The sequence below is a fragment of the Arachis hypogaea genome, chromosome 13, assembly GCF_003086295.3.
Source record: "Arachis hypogaea cultivar Tifrunner chromosome 13, arahy.Tifrunner.gnm2.J5K5, whole genome shotgun sequence".
In the NCBI taxonomy this organism is placed as follows: Eukaryota; Viridiplantae; Streptophyta; class Magnoliopsida; order Fabales; family Fabaceae; genus Arachis; species Arachis hypogaea.
Genome location: NC_092048.1, coordinates 145,465,143 through 145,484,221, shown reverse-complemented (window position 1 = coordinate 145,484,221; position 19,079 = coordinate 145,465,143). Strand labels below are relative to the sequence as shown.

Below are 19,079 nucleotides of genomic sequence, written 5' to 3'. Positions count from 1 at the left end.
TTAAAGAAGTCTTTGTTTGCGAGAATATTCAACTATGTTAGCTACCCTAGTTAGATTACAACTATAATAAATAATTTCATAACTAAACCCTACACACATATACCAAATAAAGGAATAAATGCACTCTAGTATACATCCTAATCAGGTTGTAAGTTCCTTAGCATTCATTTACTTGTGTTTCTTTCAAAATCAATAAGGCTGCTCCACTTTTCATTATGTATGTATGAGTGAGCTTAGAAGAAGAGAATTCCCATAGAAAGAGTGTACCTTTTGTACCAAATAAAAGTAAGTAACTATTCTAACAAAGATGTTAAAAATATTTTTTTATAATGATTTTTATTTAAAAAATATAACTTATTTTTTTTATCATACTTTAAATAAAAATAATATTTTTGTAATATATCAAAATCAAATTTTATAATTTATTATTTAATAGTTAAAATAAAATATTTTCACGTAATAATAATCATAAATTTTTTATTGGAGTAGTCATAAAGAAAGGATCATTCCTTGTCAACATTACAAAAGAGAGAAATGAGTTGGAAATGAGAACTTTCCAAATAATAATATCAATATAAAAAGAGTCCTCTACTAAAGAAAGGGGAAAGTAGAACATATAAAATGTTGCATATACTAAAGTCTAAAAATAGGGACCCCATGCCTATGGTGCAACCTGAAAAGTGGTGATCATACTCCCAAATTAGATTCATTGAAACCCAAAAAGTTTTTGGTAGGAAAAGTTCTACCAAATACCATTTGGAGTATGCAATATACAACTTAATTGAGCTTCAACAATCAATATCCGCTGAAATTTTCACCATCTTAAAATCTAATTCGATACCGACCTGCGTAGTTCTTTATTTATTCGAAAAAAGCACCAAAAAGGTCAATGTTGGACCATTCATTTGGACGCATCTTAGCTAACTCACGAATAGAATATATGTAAGTCCATCTCGTTACGTTGCATCAAACAGTACCAAACCGATCAAGGCGAAGTTGAAATAATAAAATTTCAAAGTGTTCATCATTTTGAATTTCTACTTAGTTATTTTGTTTCATTGGTAAATAAAACGAAATATCAAAGCTCCTTCCCCAAGCTTCATTTTCTGCCTTCTTGTGTTTATTTATTAGTGGTTTGGCAATCGTATATAGAATTATATATCCTTATTAGCCATATGTAATAACATGAAAGTTCCTTTTACTAATAATCCTAATGATTTATTTGTTGAATTCTTTCTAATTTTTTTCTACTTATTCTTGCTGTTGAGTTTCTTTCTAGGTGGAAATTTACTTGTAATAGACTTCATAAAAGTTGTTGGAAATTTACTTGTAATAGACTTCATAAAAAGTTGTTTTTGAATCGCTAACACATGTTACCATTTAGTTTGAAAAAAATCGATTTATTTTATAAAAATATTAAAAAAAATTGATTTGGATAGATCAAATAACCACTTTAAAAAAAATTCTGTTTTTTATGCGTGTTATCCCTAAATGATAAATTTGGTATGTTTTTCTTTTTCATCCTTTTTGACCAATCTTTCTTTAAATTTATCTTTTACTTTTATTTATTTAATTTTCGTCAAAAATATATATACAAATTATTTGAAAAAGTAAAGTTTGGTATTTAAAAAAAAAATAAAATTTACGTTTTTGGTCTGAGTAGGAAAGACAAAAAAGGAAAAATTAGGAATCCAAATTTACAATACGAACAAAAAGTTATAAATGGTACCATTTGTCTCCATTTTTTTACTAAATTTTTTCTTTAACATAATTTTTAAATTAAGCTGTAAAAATATATTTAATTACAAATTTACTGTTAAATTAAATTTCATAGTAATAAACCAATTAGTTTTTATATTAATTATAAAAAATTAAAAGTAGACGAATTTGATTATTTTAAGGACGTAAAAAAAGGTAAAAGTAATTGTTTGTTCTAATTTAAATTAATTTTTTTAATTAAATTATTTGTATAAAATAAACTTAATTTTTTAAAATTAAATAATAACATGTGTCAGCAATTTAAAAATTTTTTTATGTAAAGTCCACTACAAATAAATTTCTGCCTTCCTTCTAACCCTTTGAAAGAAAAATAATTGGAGCTAACTATAACGCTCGAGCACTAGTGACATTCAACATTAAGCCGTAGCTAAGTATCAACATGATCAGCTACTACGTTCACTATTATTTCTCACTTTTCTTCCTTTTTCTTTATTTTAATTTAATTTATTCGCACACTTTTTAATTCCACTACTCAAGTTTTGGCCTCTCTAGATATCACATGCGCTTCGTGCCGTAGACCATAAAACAATATATATTTCCTTAGATTTAAATCTGATTTCACTTTAATTAACTTTCCACGTTGCTCTCAATATATACTTTTAATTAATTGACAAAAAATTAATAATTAAATTTTGGTATGCATTATAAAAATACCAATATTATTTAATAGCTGCTAATCACTTTTAGCTAGCTACCTTCATATACATCTCCATAATCTCTACAACCCCAATCCTAAACCTTCTCCATTAAGAATAATCAATCTCTCTCTCTCTCTCTCCCCTCTGAAATGGCTCCACTAGAAAAAACTGGAGAAGAAAGAGAAGGGATTAAACTGTTTGGCATAACGATCACGTTGCATGCAGCAGAAAGAAAAGAAGATGAGAAAAGCAGCAATGGTAGCGAAGAAGATGATGATCATGATCATGGAGAAGATCAAGAAGAGATGATGAAGAAACCAAACAAGATCATAGCATGTCCAAGATGCAAGAGCATGGAAACCAAGTTTTGTTACTTCAATAACTACAACGTTAATCAGCCTAGGCATTTCTGCAAGGCCTGCCACAGGTATTGGACTGCCGGAGGGGCCCTTCGCAACGTCCCGGTCGGTGCAGGCCGCCGAAAGGGTAAGCTGCCGTCCCCTGCCGCCGCCCGTCACGGTGGCGCCATCTGTGATTCATCATCCACTGTTCAGAAATTTGGATTAGATGATGAAGAGGGGTTGGTTTTGGACGAGTGGGATGTTGCCACCGTCATTCACGGTGGTTTCCGGCAGCTTTTTCATCAGTCGTCTAAACGGCGGAGGACGAGCTCTGAGGATGCTCAACCTTGTTAAGTTATTTTTCTTTTCTTTTATTTTGTAAATGGATTATCTGTGAAAGTGTATTTCTTTTTCTTCGGAAAATACATTTTCCTTTATTTCAATTTTAACTTTGATTTGTTTTTCTTTTTCTTTCTTTCTTTTGATTTATCAGATTTTTTTTAGGTAGACAAAAAAAATAGTCAAAACTTATCTTATTTAGCATTAATTAATTATCGCAACAATAAATAAATATTAAATAAGATAAATTATGACTGGTTTTAACTGATTTTCTTTGATTACCAAACATTTTTGTTTTTTTAGTGGCCTATCCTCACAAAAGATTACTGATAGGAATAATTAACTTTAATAAAGTGAACTAAATACACCACCGGCCTCTTCACAAATCTAGAATAATTTTAAATGAAAATCTGTTTTTATATAAAGTGAAAGAGTTGAATGTGTGTGTCCTATTTGTGTTTAATATAAACAAAAATAAAACTCTATATTTTATTAGGATAATATTTTGGTGATGGGTGAAATTTTTGTGAAGAATAAAAATGATTTTTTAATAAAAAATAAAAAAAATTATTATCCACATATTTTTAAAATTTAATAACTTTTTTTTAATCTAATTTTACTCTTCTACCATAAGATTCTTTAATTTTTAATACTATTGGAGATAAAAGAAAAAAGCCAAGCGAAAACTCTAAAGAAATTACTAACTTCACTTGCTAGTATACTTAATTGACCTAATGAATAGCACAAGTTTCAAGTATTCTATTTCGTTTCAGAATAAGAAGTTTTGATTTGCTAACTTTAATTTGGGAATTACTTGTACGCTTCGTTATACTTAATATTATTAAAATGGTGTCGAATAGTCCAAAAATATTTGATTATATTCTATTTCTGCCCTATATATAGCTAGTTCGTATATAAAATTACGATCTAATTCAAGGGCATTAATCATACAGCTAGATTTCAACGCAATAGAAAATTAGAAATGGTCAAGCGAAAGAAAATAGAGATAAGATTTGAAGAAGTAAACACGCTACTTAAAATTAAACACACAAATTTTGATGGCGAATTGCAGTTTAATTATTCATTTCCCCCTCTCGTCTTAGAAAATTAAGGAAGCTATCGTTTTCGATTGTGCACAACGTGGTTCTGGAGGCCGGCTAATCAGTTTTCACTACATAATTATAAATGTAATTGAACTTTAAATATTATGAAGTTGGTACGATAAATCATAGATTCCTTTCATGTTCTATTATATTCATTATTAATGAGGTCAAATTAATTTGTTAATGATGCTGACTACTTGCAATGCCAATAGATAGAAGAATAGTTTGTATTAATTAGTAGGTAATATTTTATTCGCCACTTAGTTTGTATTATTCATAGGTAGAAACAAAGCCTTCTTTAATATCTATCTGTGAATAATTTAATTCAGCTATGGGCATCATATCCGCAATGCTAAGTATATATTAAAAATAAATTAAATATTTTTATACAAATATATTATTAATTAATTTTAGTGATTAATTTTAATATATAAATTATATTTTTGGTATCATATATTATATATAGCAAACTAACGTTCAAATTAATAACATGCATGGTTGAAATCCAAATATTACCAAAAGATGAAATTGCACAAGGTTATGGAGTCAGGAGTCTTCGCATTTCGAGAAACAGAATTATTGATCGTATAATAATACCCATAAAGCTATTTTGTTGAAGACTTTGACGTATACCAGCCTGCATATGGAAACTAACTATGAAATAATTATGCAAGCATAATTGCTCCGAAAAGACTTCTAAAACATGTACAATGATTTTAATGAGTTAATAGTCAAAATTGTTTCTGAAAAATATCTCAATCTCTATTTTAATTTTCAAAAGATAAAATTAATTAAATTAGTTTTCAAAAAATAATTGCGTTGATGGAGTTCGTCCTTCTGTCATTTTAGTTGATGACGTGGTTAATGTTTGTTGACGTTGAACATTAATTAACAGCGTAACACACTCTAAAACGACGTAGTTTTGTTCTTTTTGTCTCCAAAAGTTGAAACGATGCCGTTTGATGTCCAGAATGGGGTATTAAGCCGCATTTCTCTCCATCACCACCTATCATAACAGTCATCTTTCTGTTCGCTTCAAAAATCTCTTTCTTTTTTCTTTCTTTTTCAGCGTGAAATGCTTGTGTCTGAGATACTGCATTGTGGTGGTGCTGCGAGATCTTGTGCGGTTCAAAATCCTTAATTTGGAGCTCTTCCGACAACCCTTTTGCGAGATGGGTACGGTCAGGTAACTGGAGGCGGTGGCGGTGGCGTATGTTCTAATAATGGTGGCAGCGGTGGTTACTGTGACATGAGCTACTGTAGCCGTATTTTCTCTTCGGGTTTCATTTTTTTCTTTGGGTGCTTTATTTTCTTCGGATTGATTGCAACTCTTTATGAGTGGCTCACTTTCTCACTCGCTGTTCATGCGGGTCTTTCCACCGTGGGTTGTCAAGAGGAAAAAGGATTTTTGGTCAATTGAAATTTTATTTGTAGAATTTATTGTGAAATTTATTCTGATTTTTCTCACATGCAAACCTATGTTAGTTTCTAATTTAAAGTTGGTAGTTTTGTTTTTATTCTGTTGTGATTTTTAATTTTATTATTTTCATTAGAGAAATTAATTTAAATTTTGAATGGGAAGATTTATTTTAATGTGGAATATTTTTTGTTCCATGGAAGTAAATGAATGATGGTGTTTGAGCGCAACAAAAATAGAAAAAAGAGAAGTCGATTGGGTCATGAAACCTAGCTCCTGGTTCAGCCTTCTTCCCCAATGCGTGAGTGAGAAAAGAAGAAGGCGATTGAGAGAGCGATGGAACAATGAAAATCATGTACAGGGGTGGCTTCGACCAGCGACAGTAGAGGTGACGAGATCACTGTGCAACGACAGTGAGGCTTTTCTATCAGTTGGAGGTAGGGGTGGAAATAGGCCAGGCGGCCTGTCAGGGGCCTGCAGCCTGGCTGTCAGGGGCCTGCAGCCTAGCCTGTGTTTGGCCTGACCTGATAGGAAATAGGCCCAAGATCAGGCTATTAAAAAAGCATATATTCTTTAAAAGGCCAGGCCTAGGCTTTTGAAATAGCCTGTTGGGCCTGTCAGGCCGGCCTGAGCCTGCAAATATATATAGAGAATTTTATTATACTAGTAAAAATGCTATTAGAAGGATTTGAACTTGGGTTTTCTATGTTATAATAATACCTTTATCCACTCAATCATTTGTCTCTTTAATTATATATGTGTATTTTGTATCAATATTATTCATAAATTTATTATTTTATATTTTATAATTTTAAAAATTAAATTATATTTTAAATTTAATTATTATTAAAAAAAAGCCTATTGACAGGCTTCAGGCCAGGCCAGATTTAACAACAGGCCAGGCTCAGTACTCATTAAAAAGCCTATACCAGACTACAGGCCAGGCTAAGGCCAATATACTCTATTACAGGCCTGGCCTGTTAAGAGTAAAGCCTGACCTGGCCTGGCCTGTTTCCACTCCTAGTTGGAGGTGCGAGAAGAAGAATGAATGAGAACGCTTGTTTTTGGGATGAAGAATGCAAAACGACACCGTTTACTATGCTGCATTGTCACTTCACGTTTCAGGTTAACGGCAGTATCAAGAAATTAACGGAGGGACGAACGTGATTTAAAAAAATTATTTACGGATGAATTTGATTAATTTTATCTTTTAAGGACTAAAATGGAGATCGAGATATCTTTTGAGGAGGATTTTGACTATTAACTCTTAGTTTAATTTATTTAAAATTAAAATATTTATCCAATGGAACTCGTGCCTCGACTCGTTTTAGACTTTTTGCCTCGACTCATTTTATTAAATAGGTTAGATTTGAATTTTTTAAAAAGTCTGTTGTTAAAAAAGTCAGGCATATACTTTAAAAAATACCTACGAAATTCATTGGGCCGGTCCGTCAAAATATTTTTTTATAAAAATAAATTATTCTTAATTTAAACTTTCAACTTTTCACTTATATTAAACAAAAAAAATCAATAGTCAAAACTAGTTAAGATTATAGCTTTTTTGCTAAAAAAAGTTTATGAATTATAAATATGATTATGATACGTGACTTACAATTAATATATAAATGAATTATGCTTTATAAATTATAAATTTTAGAATATATTTAATGTTAATTAAGATCTTTTAAGTATATTATTTTAAACTCCAATTCACGAAATAGATTTTTCAAATAAGCTCGTGGACTTGTCGGATTTTAAGCAGGCCAGGTTCGAACTTAAAAAAAAAAACTTATGAAAAGATAATAAACCTAAGTTTGGATCATTTATTTATAACATAAATTAGGTTTGTCAAAATCAAAGTTTAGATCGACTCGACCCACTTTCACCTGTAAATTTATGTGTATAATTATAATTAAAAACTTATTTTGAACAAGTAAATAACTTCGACAATGGTATATAAAGGTTTCAGGAGGCTTAGAAAAGGGAAGGAGATGAATTTATGACATTCTTTGACTTTAATTAATTAAGCCTTCAAACCAGAAATTAAACTTGGCTTCAGTTTGGTCTGCGCTGCGGATTATGCAGGAGACAATTTTGTTTTGTCTCATAAAAATAAAAAAATAGAACTAAAGTAGAGAGGAAGAAGATGACACAGTCATATATCTTGATTTAGTTGTCTTGTCCCATACAACTTACATCCAGTTTTCACCACAACATTGGCGGAATTTTTACTATCTTTTAAGTATTACAAACACCAATTCTCTAGGACTCGACGTAATCCTATCTGAGACACTTCAAGCTCCAATGTGAACTTGATTTGGTTATGTAACTAATTTAGACACATTAAGTACTTATCCAACTTAGTAAGGGATACCTCTCAGGTACTTGATACAACACAGAAAATACAACCAAAAGAAATATGAAATTACTCTTGACTTTTCTCTCAAGTGTTTCACTCAACCTTTTTCACTTTATGGCTTTTTCACAATTTATTTTTTTCTTGTCTTTTACCTCTTAAAGAAAACAAAAAAAGATATGCATTAAAACAGAAACACATACAGTAAACAATGAAAGAGATGATATTTCAGATCTCTTTTTCCTTTGGACTTCATTAATTTATTAGACCTATTTTCTTGCTTCTTGGACCAGGTTTCTTTCTTTCTTCCTTCCTTGTTGATTAGTTACTCTTTTTTTAGCTTGCTCATGACGATATAAGTTCAGTTGGAGCTTCTGGATTTGAACCATTATTGCCTTTGTTTGCTTGTTATTGGGCTGGTTTTCTTGCTCCTTGGACCTGTATCACTAATTAACATATCAAATCCAATTGGCCTATTAACCCAACTTCAACATGTTTGTCATCAACCGACCAAAAAAATAAAAACATGCTTATCTTTGCTTATTAGTTTCACGTATGCTCTAGGCTTGCCTCGTTCTTGAGGATCCTGCCTATCAGAAATGAAACTGATCCGATCCATGAGAAGTTCCAGTATTGGAAAGAAAGAACATATCGGCATCCATGACGATCTTGTCATAAGGTCCCTTGAATCCCCAATTGAGATGAGTTTAGTGGGAAATCGGGATAGAGATGACAAGAGGCATTGGTCCCTTGGTATGTTCTTTCAGAAGTACGTCTGGATGCACCCCGTGGTATCAGAGCCTAATGAACTAAAGCAAAGAGAAGGTATATTGGAGACAATAGAGAGTAAGAGAGACTTTGAAATATTCATGTCAAACCCTGAATCTAGCCAACCTATCTTTTATAATACAGAGCTTTCTCTTGATCGTTTACCACCATCTGTCCATAAAACCCTATCCAACAAGATAGAAAACCTTGTTGAAATCACCCATGTACCAGAAGACTCAAAAATCCCTGCTACTCAACAACCTCTCATAAATCCATACTCTTTCTACCACCGAAAAAAGCAGTTTAGTATTCGCCACCTCATAAGAAGAGAATTATCACCTCCTGCTAAGGAAGTGATTCAAACTTCCCGTTTACAACAGTGTGGTCTTCAAGCCACCTCTGCAGAACAGTATGTTACGATTGAGATCCCTCAAGAACTCATTCGTGAATACTTTTCACAAGGATACACTCACTTGCACCTTGGAGCTATAAGGATGATTCTGACCCTACATGGCAGAAAAGGACTACCTGTCACTGCAAAGATTGCACTTTTAGATACTACCTTCAAGGAATACCAACATGCGCTTATTGGAGCACTTGTATCCACTCTCACTAATGGGAGTGTGATTCTCACAATCTCGCCAGACTTCACTATCAGGCTTACAGATCCGACCCTTTCCCAAAGGATCCGGATACAAATTCAGTTGATTGGTGTTACACAAGACGCCAGTGCTGAACAGGCAACGCTCCATCACCAGGTGTTGTACAGAATCCAAGATCACGCTTTGGATCTGAACCTTCCAAACACCACCCATGATGCTCTTTTGATGTTCACAGACAAGAACCATGGTCCGGCCATAGTTAACATTCCAAGGATGATTCCTCCAGATGAACTTGCGGCCATAGTGCCACTAGAATGGATTACTAACTATGAGAGAGCTTTTCCACAAAGCACTCCTGATGTCCAAACAACATCACCACCAGTGGTCACGCGAGAGACTGACGGAACAGTCAGAACGGTTTTTCAAAGGCCAGGAACAGAAGGACGACCATCCTTTTCTAGGCAGTCAACCTCCAGAAGGATCTATATGATCTCTCCTCTCACTGTTCAACATACCAGCAATCAAGATGATCCCCCAATTCACTACTATGAGGAAGGAAAGCCAGTCTATGTCTCACACGTCAATGGCCATTTCATATGGGATGTTAATCACAATATGTGTGACTCAGATTGCGACTGCGATGCTTGGGGAGAATCAGAAGATGAGGACTACTACAAAAAGAAGAAGTCCAAGAAGAACAGGAAGCAGAGCTGTACTGCTCCTCCAAAGTTTTACCCACCAGATGAACCTGACGAACCACCAAGGCTTTATCTAAGGAAGAAGAAAAAGAAGATCCTTAGGCCCCAGTTCTCAGATCCTATTGCTGTACCATGCATAGCAACTCTCAAGCCTTATGAACAAGAGTTTCCTCCTCTACAGGTTTCCACTGACAGTCAAAGGATTACCCGACGGCCATACATAGCCCCAAAAGGAGTAACTCCACAAGGAGTCCAGTCAACTTCACCTCAAGATGAGGTCCTGAATTGGCAAACGGAAAATGCTGTTAGCCAAAACAAAGTCCTGTTGAGAATCGACCACACCTTGGAAACACTCGTTGAAAAGACAGACAACCTGTCCTCACAAGTGTACTCAGTCCAAACACAAGTTGAAGAGCTAAAGAATAGACTGACCACACAAGCCCAAAAACTTGACCAAGATCTAAAGGCTTACATCCAAACCCATTATTTTGGCCCAGAATTTCAAAAAAAGGACCAAGAGCTTACCCGTATCAAGGCCCAGATCAGACAGATCGAACAAGATCAAGCCAGACAACCCAAGCCACAAGCTCTGGCCACAGATCCATTAGCCTTATATCCACCACAGTATCCCATGTACACACCCACTTACATTCCTCCACAGCAGCCAACCATAAATGAACCTGACTATGACAACATCTTTAAAACCCATTACCATCTTGCCCGTCGACTTCACACAAAGCCTAAGCCACACCCGGTTCAACCTACAGGACCTTCACAAAAAAGGATGCATAATCCACCATGGTCAGAAAGAGAATTTCTCAGAGGAGAAATCTCTGGAGAAAAAACTGAGGCAATTTCCAAAGGAAAAGAAGAAGAAGTACCAGAAAAGAGGACAATTGGAATGATTAATGCAGACGTCACTTCAAGTGACTCGTTTGAAGAAGTAACGTCTGACTCGTCAGACTTTTCGGTTGAAGAATCATCTGAGGAAGATCAAATTGCAGATCTTTCTGCAATAGCAATGGTTGATCAGGCCAACCCAACCTCAGAAGAAGAAGGAGAAGGGATAGTCGTAGAAGAAGAGGATGATGTTGTTCCTCCACAGACTAAGTCCACTCAGACGAAAGCAGGCAACCATTATTTCACCTTTGATAACCTTCCTCCTCATAAGTACAGAGAAAGGTTGAATGATTTTGGAGCCTGGATTGATACCAAGATGACCACCCCTAATGCAGATATCCAGCAAGTACTCTCTGAGTTTGTCACCAGGATGACTGGCAATCTTAGAGAATGGATAAACACACTAAGTGAGTATGAGCGAATGCAGCTCACTGGTGGAAGTGCTGCTCAGTTTCTAGGAAGATTGCATAGAGAATTCCTAGGAGACATTGGGATTATCCAGCAGAGAAATTCCCAATAATACTATGAGATGAAATGCTGTTCACTTAATAAGAAAGATCTGGAAAAACATTTCAAAAGAATGCAGGCCAAATATTACCCTCTTGGAGGACAGAGCAATTCAACACTTAAGGAAGTGTATCTTGCTTCACTTCCAAAAGAGCTCCTACCAGAGATACGAAGAACAATGGCCATTTACCAGAAGGATATTCCAACGATAACCTTCGGAGAAATCTATCAATTGGCTCTAGCAGCTCTTGACAAGCTCTGCAACCAGCAAGACTTGTTCAAACAGCTAGCCAAGAATTCCCTTAAACTAAAGGGAGCATGCAACAAGTCTTATCTGCAGATCAAATGCAAGGATAAAGACTCATGTGAATGCCACACAAAAAAGAAGCACCACTACAGAAGAACCAGACGATCAGATTTCGATCAAGGCCATTTTGGCAGAAGAAGAAAGTTCAAAGGAAAGAAACGGTTCTTCAGAAAAAAGACTTTCAAGGACAAGCGAACTAACAAATGCTTTCTTTGTGGACAAACTGGGCACTTTGCCAAGAAATGTCCCAATAAGAAGCAGACAAGCAAAAGAGAAATCAAGATGCTTCAATCTCTACAAGATGCTGTCTTAACCCGAGATGATGAAGATCTTGAATCGATCCTTGAAGAACAGTCAGAAGCAGATGAATACACGAAGTACATGCTTCATGATCCTGAAGATAGTTCTTCTGATGATGACTACAGACCAATCCACTATATGGCACCTGCTCCGCCTCAACAGTGGATGACAGAAGGAGGATGTCTAGGAAGCTTAGGTTCCAAAAGAATTGATGGAATCCAACGACCCCACTTCAAACTCAAACTTTTGGCATCCAAGTATGATGTGCCAAAAAAGGTCGTAGCACTGCTTGATACAGGATCTTGTGCAACTGTAGTCAGGCCCAATCTGTTACCTGATGAAATTTGGGCTCCTCATGACAAGATCTACACAACAGCCAGCCAAGGAAGATTTACCATTGACCATATTTCTAGAGGAAATGTTGGGCTACAAATATTTCCTGAAATGGTGATTTGGCTGAAGGTTCTGGGAAGCTACCTCCCTGAGAAAGATGTACTGTTTGGTTTTGATGCATATTACCAAACGCAGGGGATGTCAATGTGGCCTGAAGGTCTGAAATTCAAAAGAAAGTTCTTGCCATTTCTCGAAAACAGAGGCATTTATGAAATTAGCAAGGCTCCCCCCGACTATGAGGCTATCCAGAACAGGTTACTAAAAGCTTGTTGTGACAGTCATGACAAGTTTGATCACCCTCTTCCTTTATGGAAGAATCAAGAGTTCTTCATTCAATTGCCTTTCAAGAAGAATGAAGACATCAACCCTACCAAGGCAACCCATTCGGGAATAAATCCTGAAGATCTGAAGTTGGCAAAGGAAGAATGCGCTTCGTTACTGAAGCAAGGTTTAATTGAACCAACAACTTCCAACTGGGCATGCCAAGCATTCTATGTGGAAAAGAGGTCTGAACAGATCAGAGGAAAGAAGAGATTGGTAATTGATTACAAACCCTTAAACCTCTTCTTGCAAGACGACAAGTTTCCACTACCAAGGATTGACGCCATAACTCCTCGTCTTAGTGAAGCTAAACTTTTCAGTAAGTTTGACCTTAAAGCAGGATTTTGGCAATTGGGTATTCATCCCAAAGACAGATACAAGACAGGCTTTTGCATACCTGATGCACAGTACCAATGGACTGTCATGCCATTTGGACTAAAGGTAGCCCCATCATTATTCCAAAAAACTATGATCAGAATCTTTGAGCCCATACTCCACTCAGCTCTCATCTACATAGATGACATCCTACTATTCTCAAAGGACGGCCCAACTCATCAGGCCCTTCTGATTCAGTTTACTGAAATTGTGGAAAAATATGGAATAATGCTATCCCAAAAGAAAAGCCTTATTGGTCAAGCCCAAGTTGATTTTTTGGGAATGACTTTCAATAATGGGTTTTTCCAGCCTGGAGAGCACATCTCAAAAGAACTGTTAAGCTTTCCTGATGACCACCTGACAACAAAACAAGTCCAACAGTTCTTAGGCATCATCAATTACATCCGTGACTTTATTCCGGATGTGACAAGACACACAAGCCAATTGTCAAAGCTACTAAAAAAGCAATCCCCACCTTGGGGTCCTGAACAGACGACAGCTGTCAAGCACCTGAAAGAAGTAGCACAGAAACCCCCACCATTGAAGATTCCTAGCAATGGACAACGCATCCTGCAAACTGATGCTAGTGATAACTACTGGGGAGCTGTTCTCCTTGAAAAGATTGATGGAACAAGACACTACTGTGCGCATGCTAGCGGACAGTTCAAGGAGTCAGAAAAACATTACCATGCTACATACAAGGAGATACTAGCAGTCAAAAGAGGAATCGAGAAGTTCAGCTTTCACTTGAGTGCATATCACTTCATTGTGGAAATGGACAATACGTCTTTTCCATCCATGCTGGATACCAAAGGGAAGATACTACCAAACTCACAACTTCTAAGATGGAAAGATTGGTTTTCACGCTATAAATTCACAGTAAGACACATCAAAGGACACCACAACACCATAGCTGACTACCTTTCCAGACCAACCAAAGAACCTCCACCCAAAGTTCTTCACATCCTAGCCATGGATAGAGCTTCACCACCAACCTTCCCTCTTCCAGACTGCCCTCAAGACCACAAGTTCTATAGAAGAGAACCTGGACCGTTTCCTTTTTCCCTTCGACCTAGGACTGCTGCTGAGGTCAAGACCCTAGCTGAAGAATGCCTGTTTTACTGGTTACACAGGCTCCTCCTTGTTACCCAAATCACAGCAAAACCTCAACACTTTCACCCGAAAACACCTTATCATATCATACCCATCATCAAAGGTGAAATTCCTGAAGAAATGTTGTGGTTCATGTGGGCGCTCACTGTCCAGTATGATTGCGCCATCATAGTTCCTGGAATTGCTATGTACAGATTTCTCTGTGACAAAAGCTTCTCAGGAACAAATCTTGAGAAACTTCTTAAGATGTTTGCACCTATTCCTTTTTGGAGAGGAAAACTCTTCAGTGCACTAACAGACCATGATGTTTGGAACATCCCTGATAGGCTGAGACACAGGTTTTATTATGCCTTTGTCTTAAGAAGGTTATTTGCCTATCGTAATGAGATCCTCTACACCAGAAATAACTTTAACATTGTTGGTTATTCAAAGATATGGCCAACAGATGAGAAACACTGTCTCAACAATCTGGCCAAACATCTCACCTTCCACAACAACCCTAATGTTGATGTTCTCACAGGAGCCATTGAAGGACTCTCACTTCCATCAGAAGACGAAGCTTCCTCTTCCAGGACCATACAAGAAGAATTAAGAGAATTCCAATCCAATTTTCTTGCTTCATCTGTGACTTATCCTACCCCGCCACTCCACCAGAATGAACACCCATGGAATTCTCCTCTTGTGGATCAAGCCACGTATGGCTATGGAAACATTGACGATGAAGAACCAGGATCAAGGGTCTATCCACTACTACCAAGCCCTACATATGTGGATGCTGGAATTGAAGATGATGACACTGAGAATCAATACACAGAAGGACCACATAGCCTTGTGGATGACATTGATGAACATGAGCCCATTACGAAATACAGTCCGTGAAGAATGGGACCCAGCAACAACCATGATGTCCAAGAGTAATTATGGTATTTTGTCTTTTATAATCATGTAAAATATGGTGTGACATAAAGTAAGTTTGTCCTTTTATAATCATAAAAAGGAGTGATGTGAGATAAAGTTGTCATGATGTAACCAAAGATAAGATTCCTTCTTATCTCTTAGTAGTGCAGTCCACGTGTCTGTATTTGAGTAGTTTGCTTAAAGTTGTTTGTCTTGTTGTAATGATGGATAAGATTCTTTCTTATCCTCCACTACCTAAGAGCCTCTATATATAGAGGGCTCTCCCATTGTAAAAATCAGAAGTTGATCTTTCAATATAACCATTGTAAGATATTCACCATGAATACTCTCTAAATCTCTCTCTCTCTCTGAAATCTTGAGTCTCCAATATGCTTATCTTTGCTTATTAGTTTCACGTATGCTCTAGGCTTGCCTCGTTCTTGAGGATCCTGCCTATCAGAAATGAAACTGATCCGATCCATGAGAAGTTCCAGTATTGGAAAGAAAGAACATATCGGCATCCATGACGATCTTGTCATAAGGTCCCTTGAATCCCCAATTGAGATGAGTTTAGTGGGAAATCGGGATAGAGATGACAAGAGGCATTGGTCCCTTGGTATGTTCTTTCAGAAGTACGTCTGGATGCACCCCGTGACTCAATAGTATGTATTATTATTTAAGAGAGACTATTGTCACACTAAAAAATATATATATTGACACACCCTTATCATTTAATTTATGTGTACTTTAAATTTATATAATATAATTAGAGAATAAAATAAAAAATAAATCATTGATGATTTAGAATCTCTTAACATTTTCAGATAAAATACACAGTATTTATTTTTTGACATATACAAAGAATGTTTATTTTGAATTTATACAGAGCCCTTTCACGAATTCTCAAAATTAAATATGACAATACTTAAAGCATATAAGTGTTTAATTTGGAGGGTCGATTTATGAATACAATTATTTTTTTTCCATAAAATAAAGTGTACTTTGTCTTCGATTTGTTCAGGAAAAATCAAAATTATTGCGTGATTGTGAGGAATTAATAATTAGCTGTCTTCATATAGTTACATAACTCCATCAAAATGTTATATTAGGGGTCTGTCTAAAATCAATTCAAGCATTTTTTTTTATAATAATTAGATTACATTCACATAAATTCCAACGGTTGAGGTTAAATTTGTGTAAAATTTCATAAAGATTAAGCGAAAGGATAATAAGCGTTTCAAAATTCTAAAAGCAGCCTCCTTAGAACTCACCAGCTTCTCATCATTGGTATAATTCTCATTCAAAATCACAGAGAACGCAACAGTATTAACTAAAGGCCAAGACAAATCTCCAAAGAAAACACTATCTTCTTCTGATTCAAACACGAAAAAAACAAATCGTTTTTCAATCTATCAAAACCCTTTCGTAACAACCGATAAATCTGTCCACGAAAGGCAGCAGCATGGGCCAAATCGCCAGTCGCCACACAGCTTTCGCTCGGGAGAATCATCTTCTCCAATTTGTTAGACAAAACGAAGCACTCTTCCTTATCCCACCCAAAAGCCAGCATAAATAATCCCAAAATCAGAGTCCCCAAGCCACGCAATTTACCAAAAGGGACTTCATGTGTATGTAATTTTGTAGATTTTTTTCATTATGATTCTATTGTTTGTAGAAGATATTTATTACTTTATTGTAATTTTACTTGTAGTGCTTCCAATATTGCATCATACTAAAATAATTAATTTAGCCGAAATTGGAGATAGTGATAATAGAGATAATGTTAACTTGAAATCATACTTCAATAATTGATACTTTAATTTGATTCCATCGAGGAAGCCAAGTCCATTGCGGAGGTGTTTTGTTGAAAAATTAAGGATATAAGCTTCTTCTTGTTCTTGGTGATACCGGCATTCGTCTAAAGTAGTATTTCTCAAATTGATACTTTTAGAATTTTAAAATATATAATATTTTTTTGTTTAATTTTTTAAGAAATTTTTAAAAAAATTTAATCTCAACCATTGGATTTTTTGTAAACATCATCCAATAATCTTAATTTCATGGTGCATGAGAAGTTTTCAAAATACCCTAAAATTATTAAATTAAGAGTCCTTTTTTCTTTTTTTCTTTTGAAAAAAAAAAACAGCATAAATTATTTCTTACTCTTGAATTTAAGACACAAAAAGACAAAAAGATGAATAATAATTTTCCTTTATAAAGAGCTACCTTCTCATTTCCAACTTCAATCCATTTAGTGTACTTAGTCAAACCACTAAAGTGCTAATTAATATATGTGACGGTATGATATCAAGCATTGCTATAACAGTATTATTACTCAAATAAAGCAAATTCTCTTATGTCTATAAATTTAATGTCAAATTTATCGAACTTATTTTGTATGGTAAGTTTTAAATATTTAAAAAATATTTATTTATATATTTTTTAAATTAAATATTAATATTTATTTTTTTTAATAAATTAGACAACTATGTATAAGCACAGTAACAAACACCCTCAAATAAATACCATTTTAGTTTCTTAAACTGTCGTACTATACTTTTTTAAGTTAAAAAGCTCAATTATATAAATTACAATAATTGATAAAAAGTTAGATAAATCGCATTTTAATCTTAAAGATTCGTATTTTAAGAGATGATCATCACCGAAACAATTGTTACGAATTTCAGAATATAATTAAAATCAAGAACATTTTTAAACAATATGTGAATAATATGAATTAATAGGATTAAAAAATAAATTTAAATTAATAGCATTAAATTAAAATATAGTATATTTTTATTTGATTAATAATTGTTCACGTTGTTCAAAATAATTATTGTTTACGTAATATTTCTCATGAATTACGCAACCAAACAAAGAACTCAACTCGAAAACAGAACTAGATAGAGAGAAGAGTTAAGAGAGTAAGAAACACATGCATAATACGGATATTTAGTTGAAACGATTGAGAATCCTTTTCACTGCATTGCAAGCTGAAATCAGCAGATTACATGATAGAGATAATGAAACAGCTAGCTAGAGAATTAGAATTTGAAAGGGATTCGAAGAATGATCAACTTTATTATTACAAAGAAAGAGAGTTGTGGAAGGTTTGGGTCTTAATTAAGAGTCGCTGGCGGTGCCATTGGCGTTGAGGCCAAGCTCCTTGAAGATCTGAGGGCATTCAGCGAGAGGAACAGCCTTCAAGAAGCCAAGAGGATTGGCTTCGCGGACGGCGGAGACAATGCCGTTCTTGTGAGTAAGGGAAACCCTTGAGGCAGTTTCCAAGTTAGCAACCTCACTCTTGATCTCATTGCAATCCTGTCTTGGGCTGTCAATCAAGAAAACCTCGCACAACTCTTCCTCGTGATCTCCCTCAACCTCAATCGAGTATTTTCCTGCGGCATCTGTCATCACGTCCTTCACGTATGTGATGGTCTCGTTTGCAGCTACCTTGCACTCCAGTCTCACGGTGGCGCCTGGCAAGAACTCGCTCACGCGGCTCAAGAACTGGATGCGGCAGGTGTCGCAGTAAACTTTGCCTTCAACAAAGAATTTGTCATAGCCATAGGCCGAACCAACAACGGACATAAGGCAGAGAGCTGCAATGACCATGATGGTGGACTTGGCCATTTTTCTCTTCTTTGTTTTTGGTTTTATTACTGCTCTTACTCTTTCTTTATTTGTTGCTTTAGTGATTGAGGGTGGGATGATTTGCAAATGCCACAGGACCCCCCTTTTATACCTCACTAATGCTTATGGTTTGTTATTTTCTTGTGGTGGGAATTCTTTTTTGACCCGGTTTTCCCTCCGATCCTTCTCTTTCTATTATTCTCACCTCAATAACCGCTCCTCCTACCTACTTTTAGATTTCAGTTTGTATTCCATCATTCATGTGTTACTTAGCAATGACATCATCATTATT

At 35.3% G+C, this 19,079-nt stretch overlaps 2 protein-coding genes across 2 annotated transcripts; one reads left to right on the top strand and one right to left on the bottom strand.

The window, feature by feature from the left end:
* The first annotated feature begins 2,566 nt into the window (after positions 1-2,566).
* On the top strand, positions 2,567-3,112 carry LOC112771814 (cyclic dof factor 4). Its single transcript, XM_025816632.3, has one exon. The coding sequence runs from the start codon at positions 2,567-2,569 to the stop codon at positions 3,110-3,112; it is 546 nt and encodes a 181-aa protein (XP_025672417.1).
* A 14,993-nt stretch (positions 3,113-18,105) lies between these two features.
* On the bottom strand, positions 18,106-18,860 carry LOC112792707 (olee1-like protein). The gene has a single exon (XM_025836045.3). The coding sequence runs from the start codon at positions 18,785-18,787 to the stop codon at positions 18,278-18,280; it is 510 nt and encodes a 169-aa protein (XP_025691830.1). The 5' UTR covers positions 18,788-18,860; the 3' UTR covers positions 18,106-18,277.
* Between the last annotated feature and the right edge of the window lie 219 nt (positions 18,861-19,079).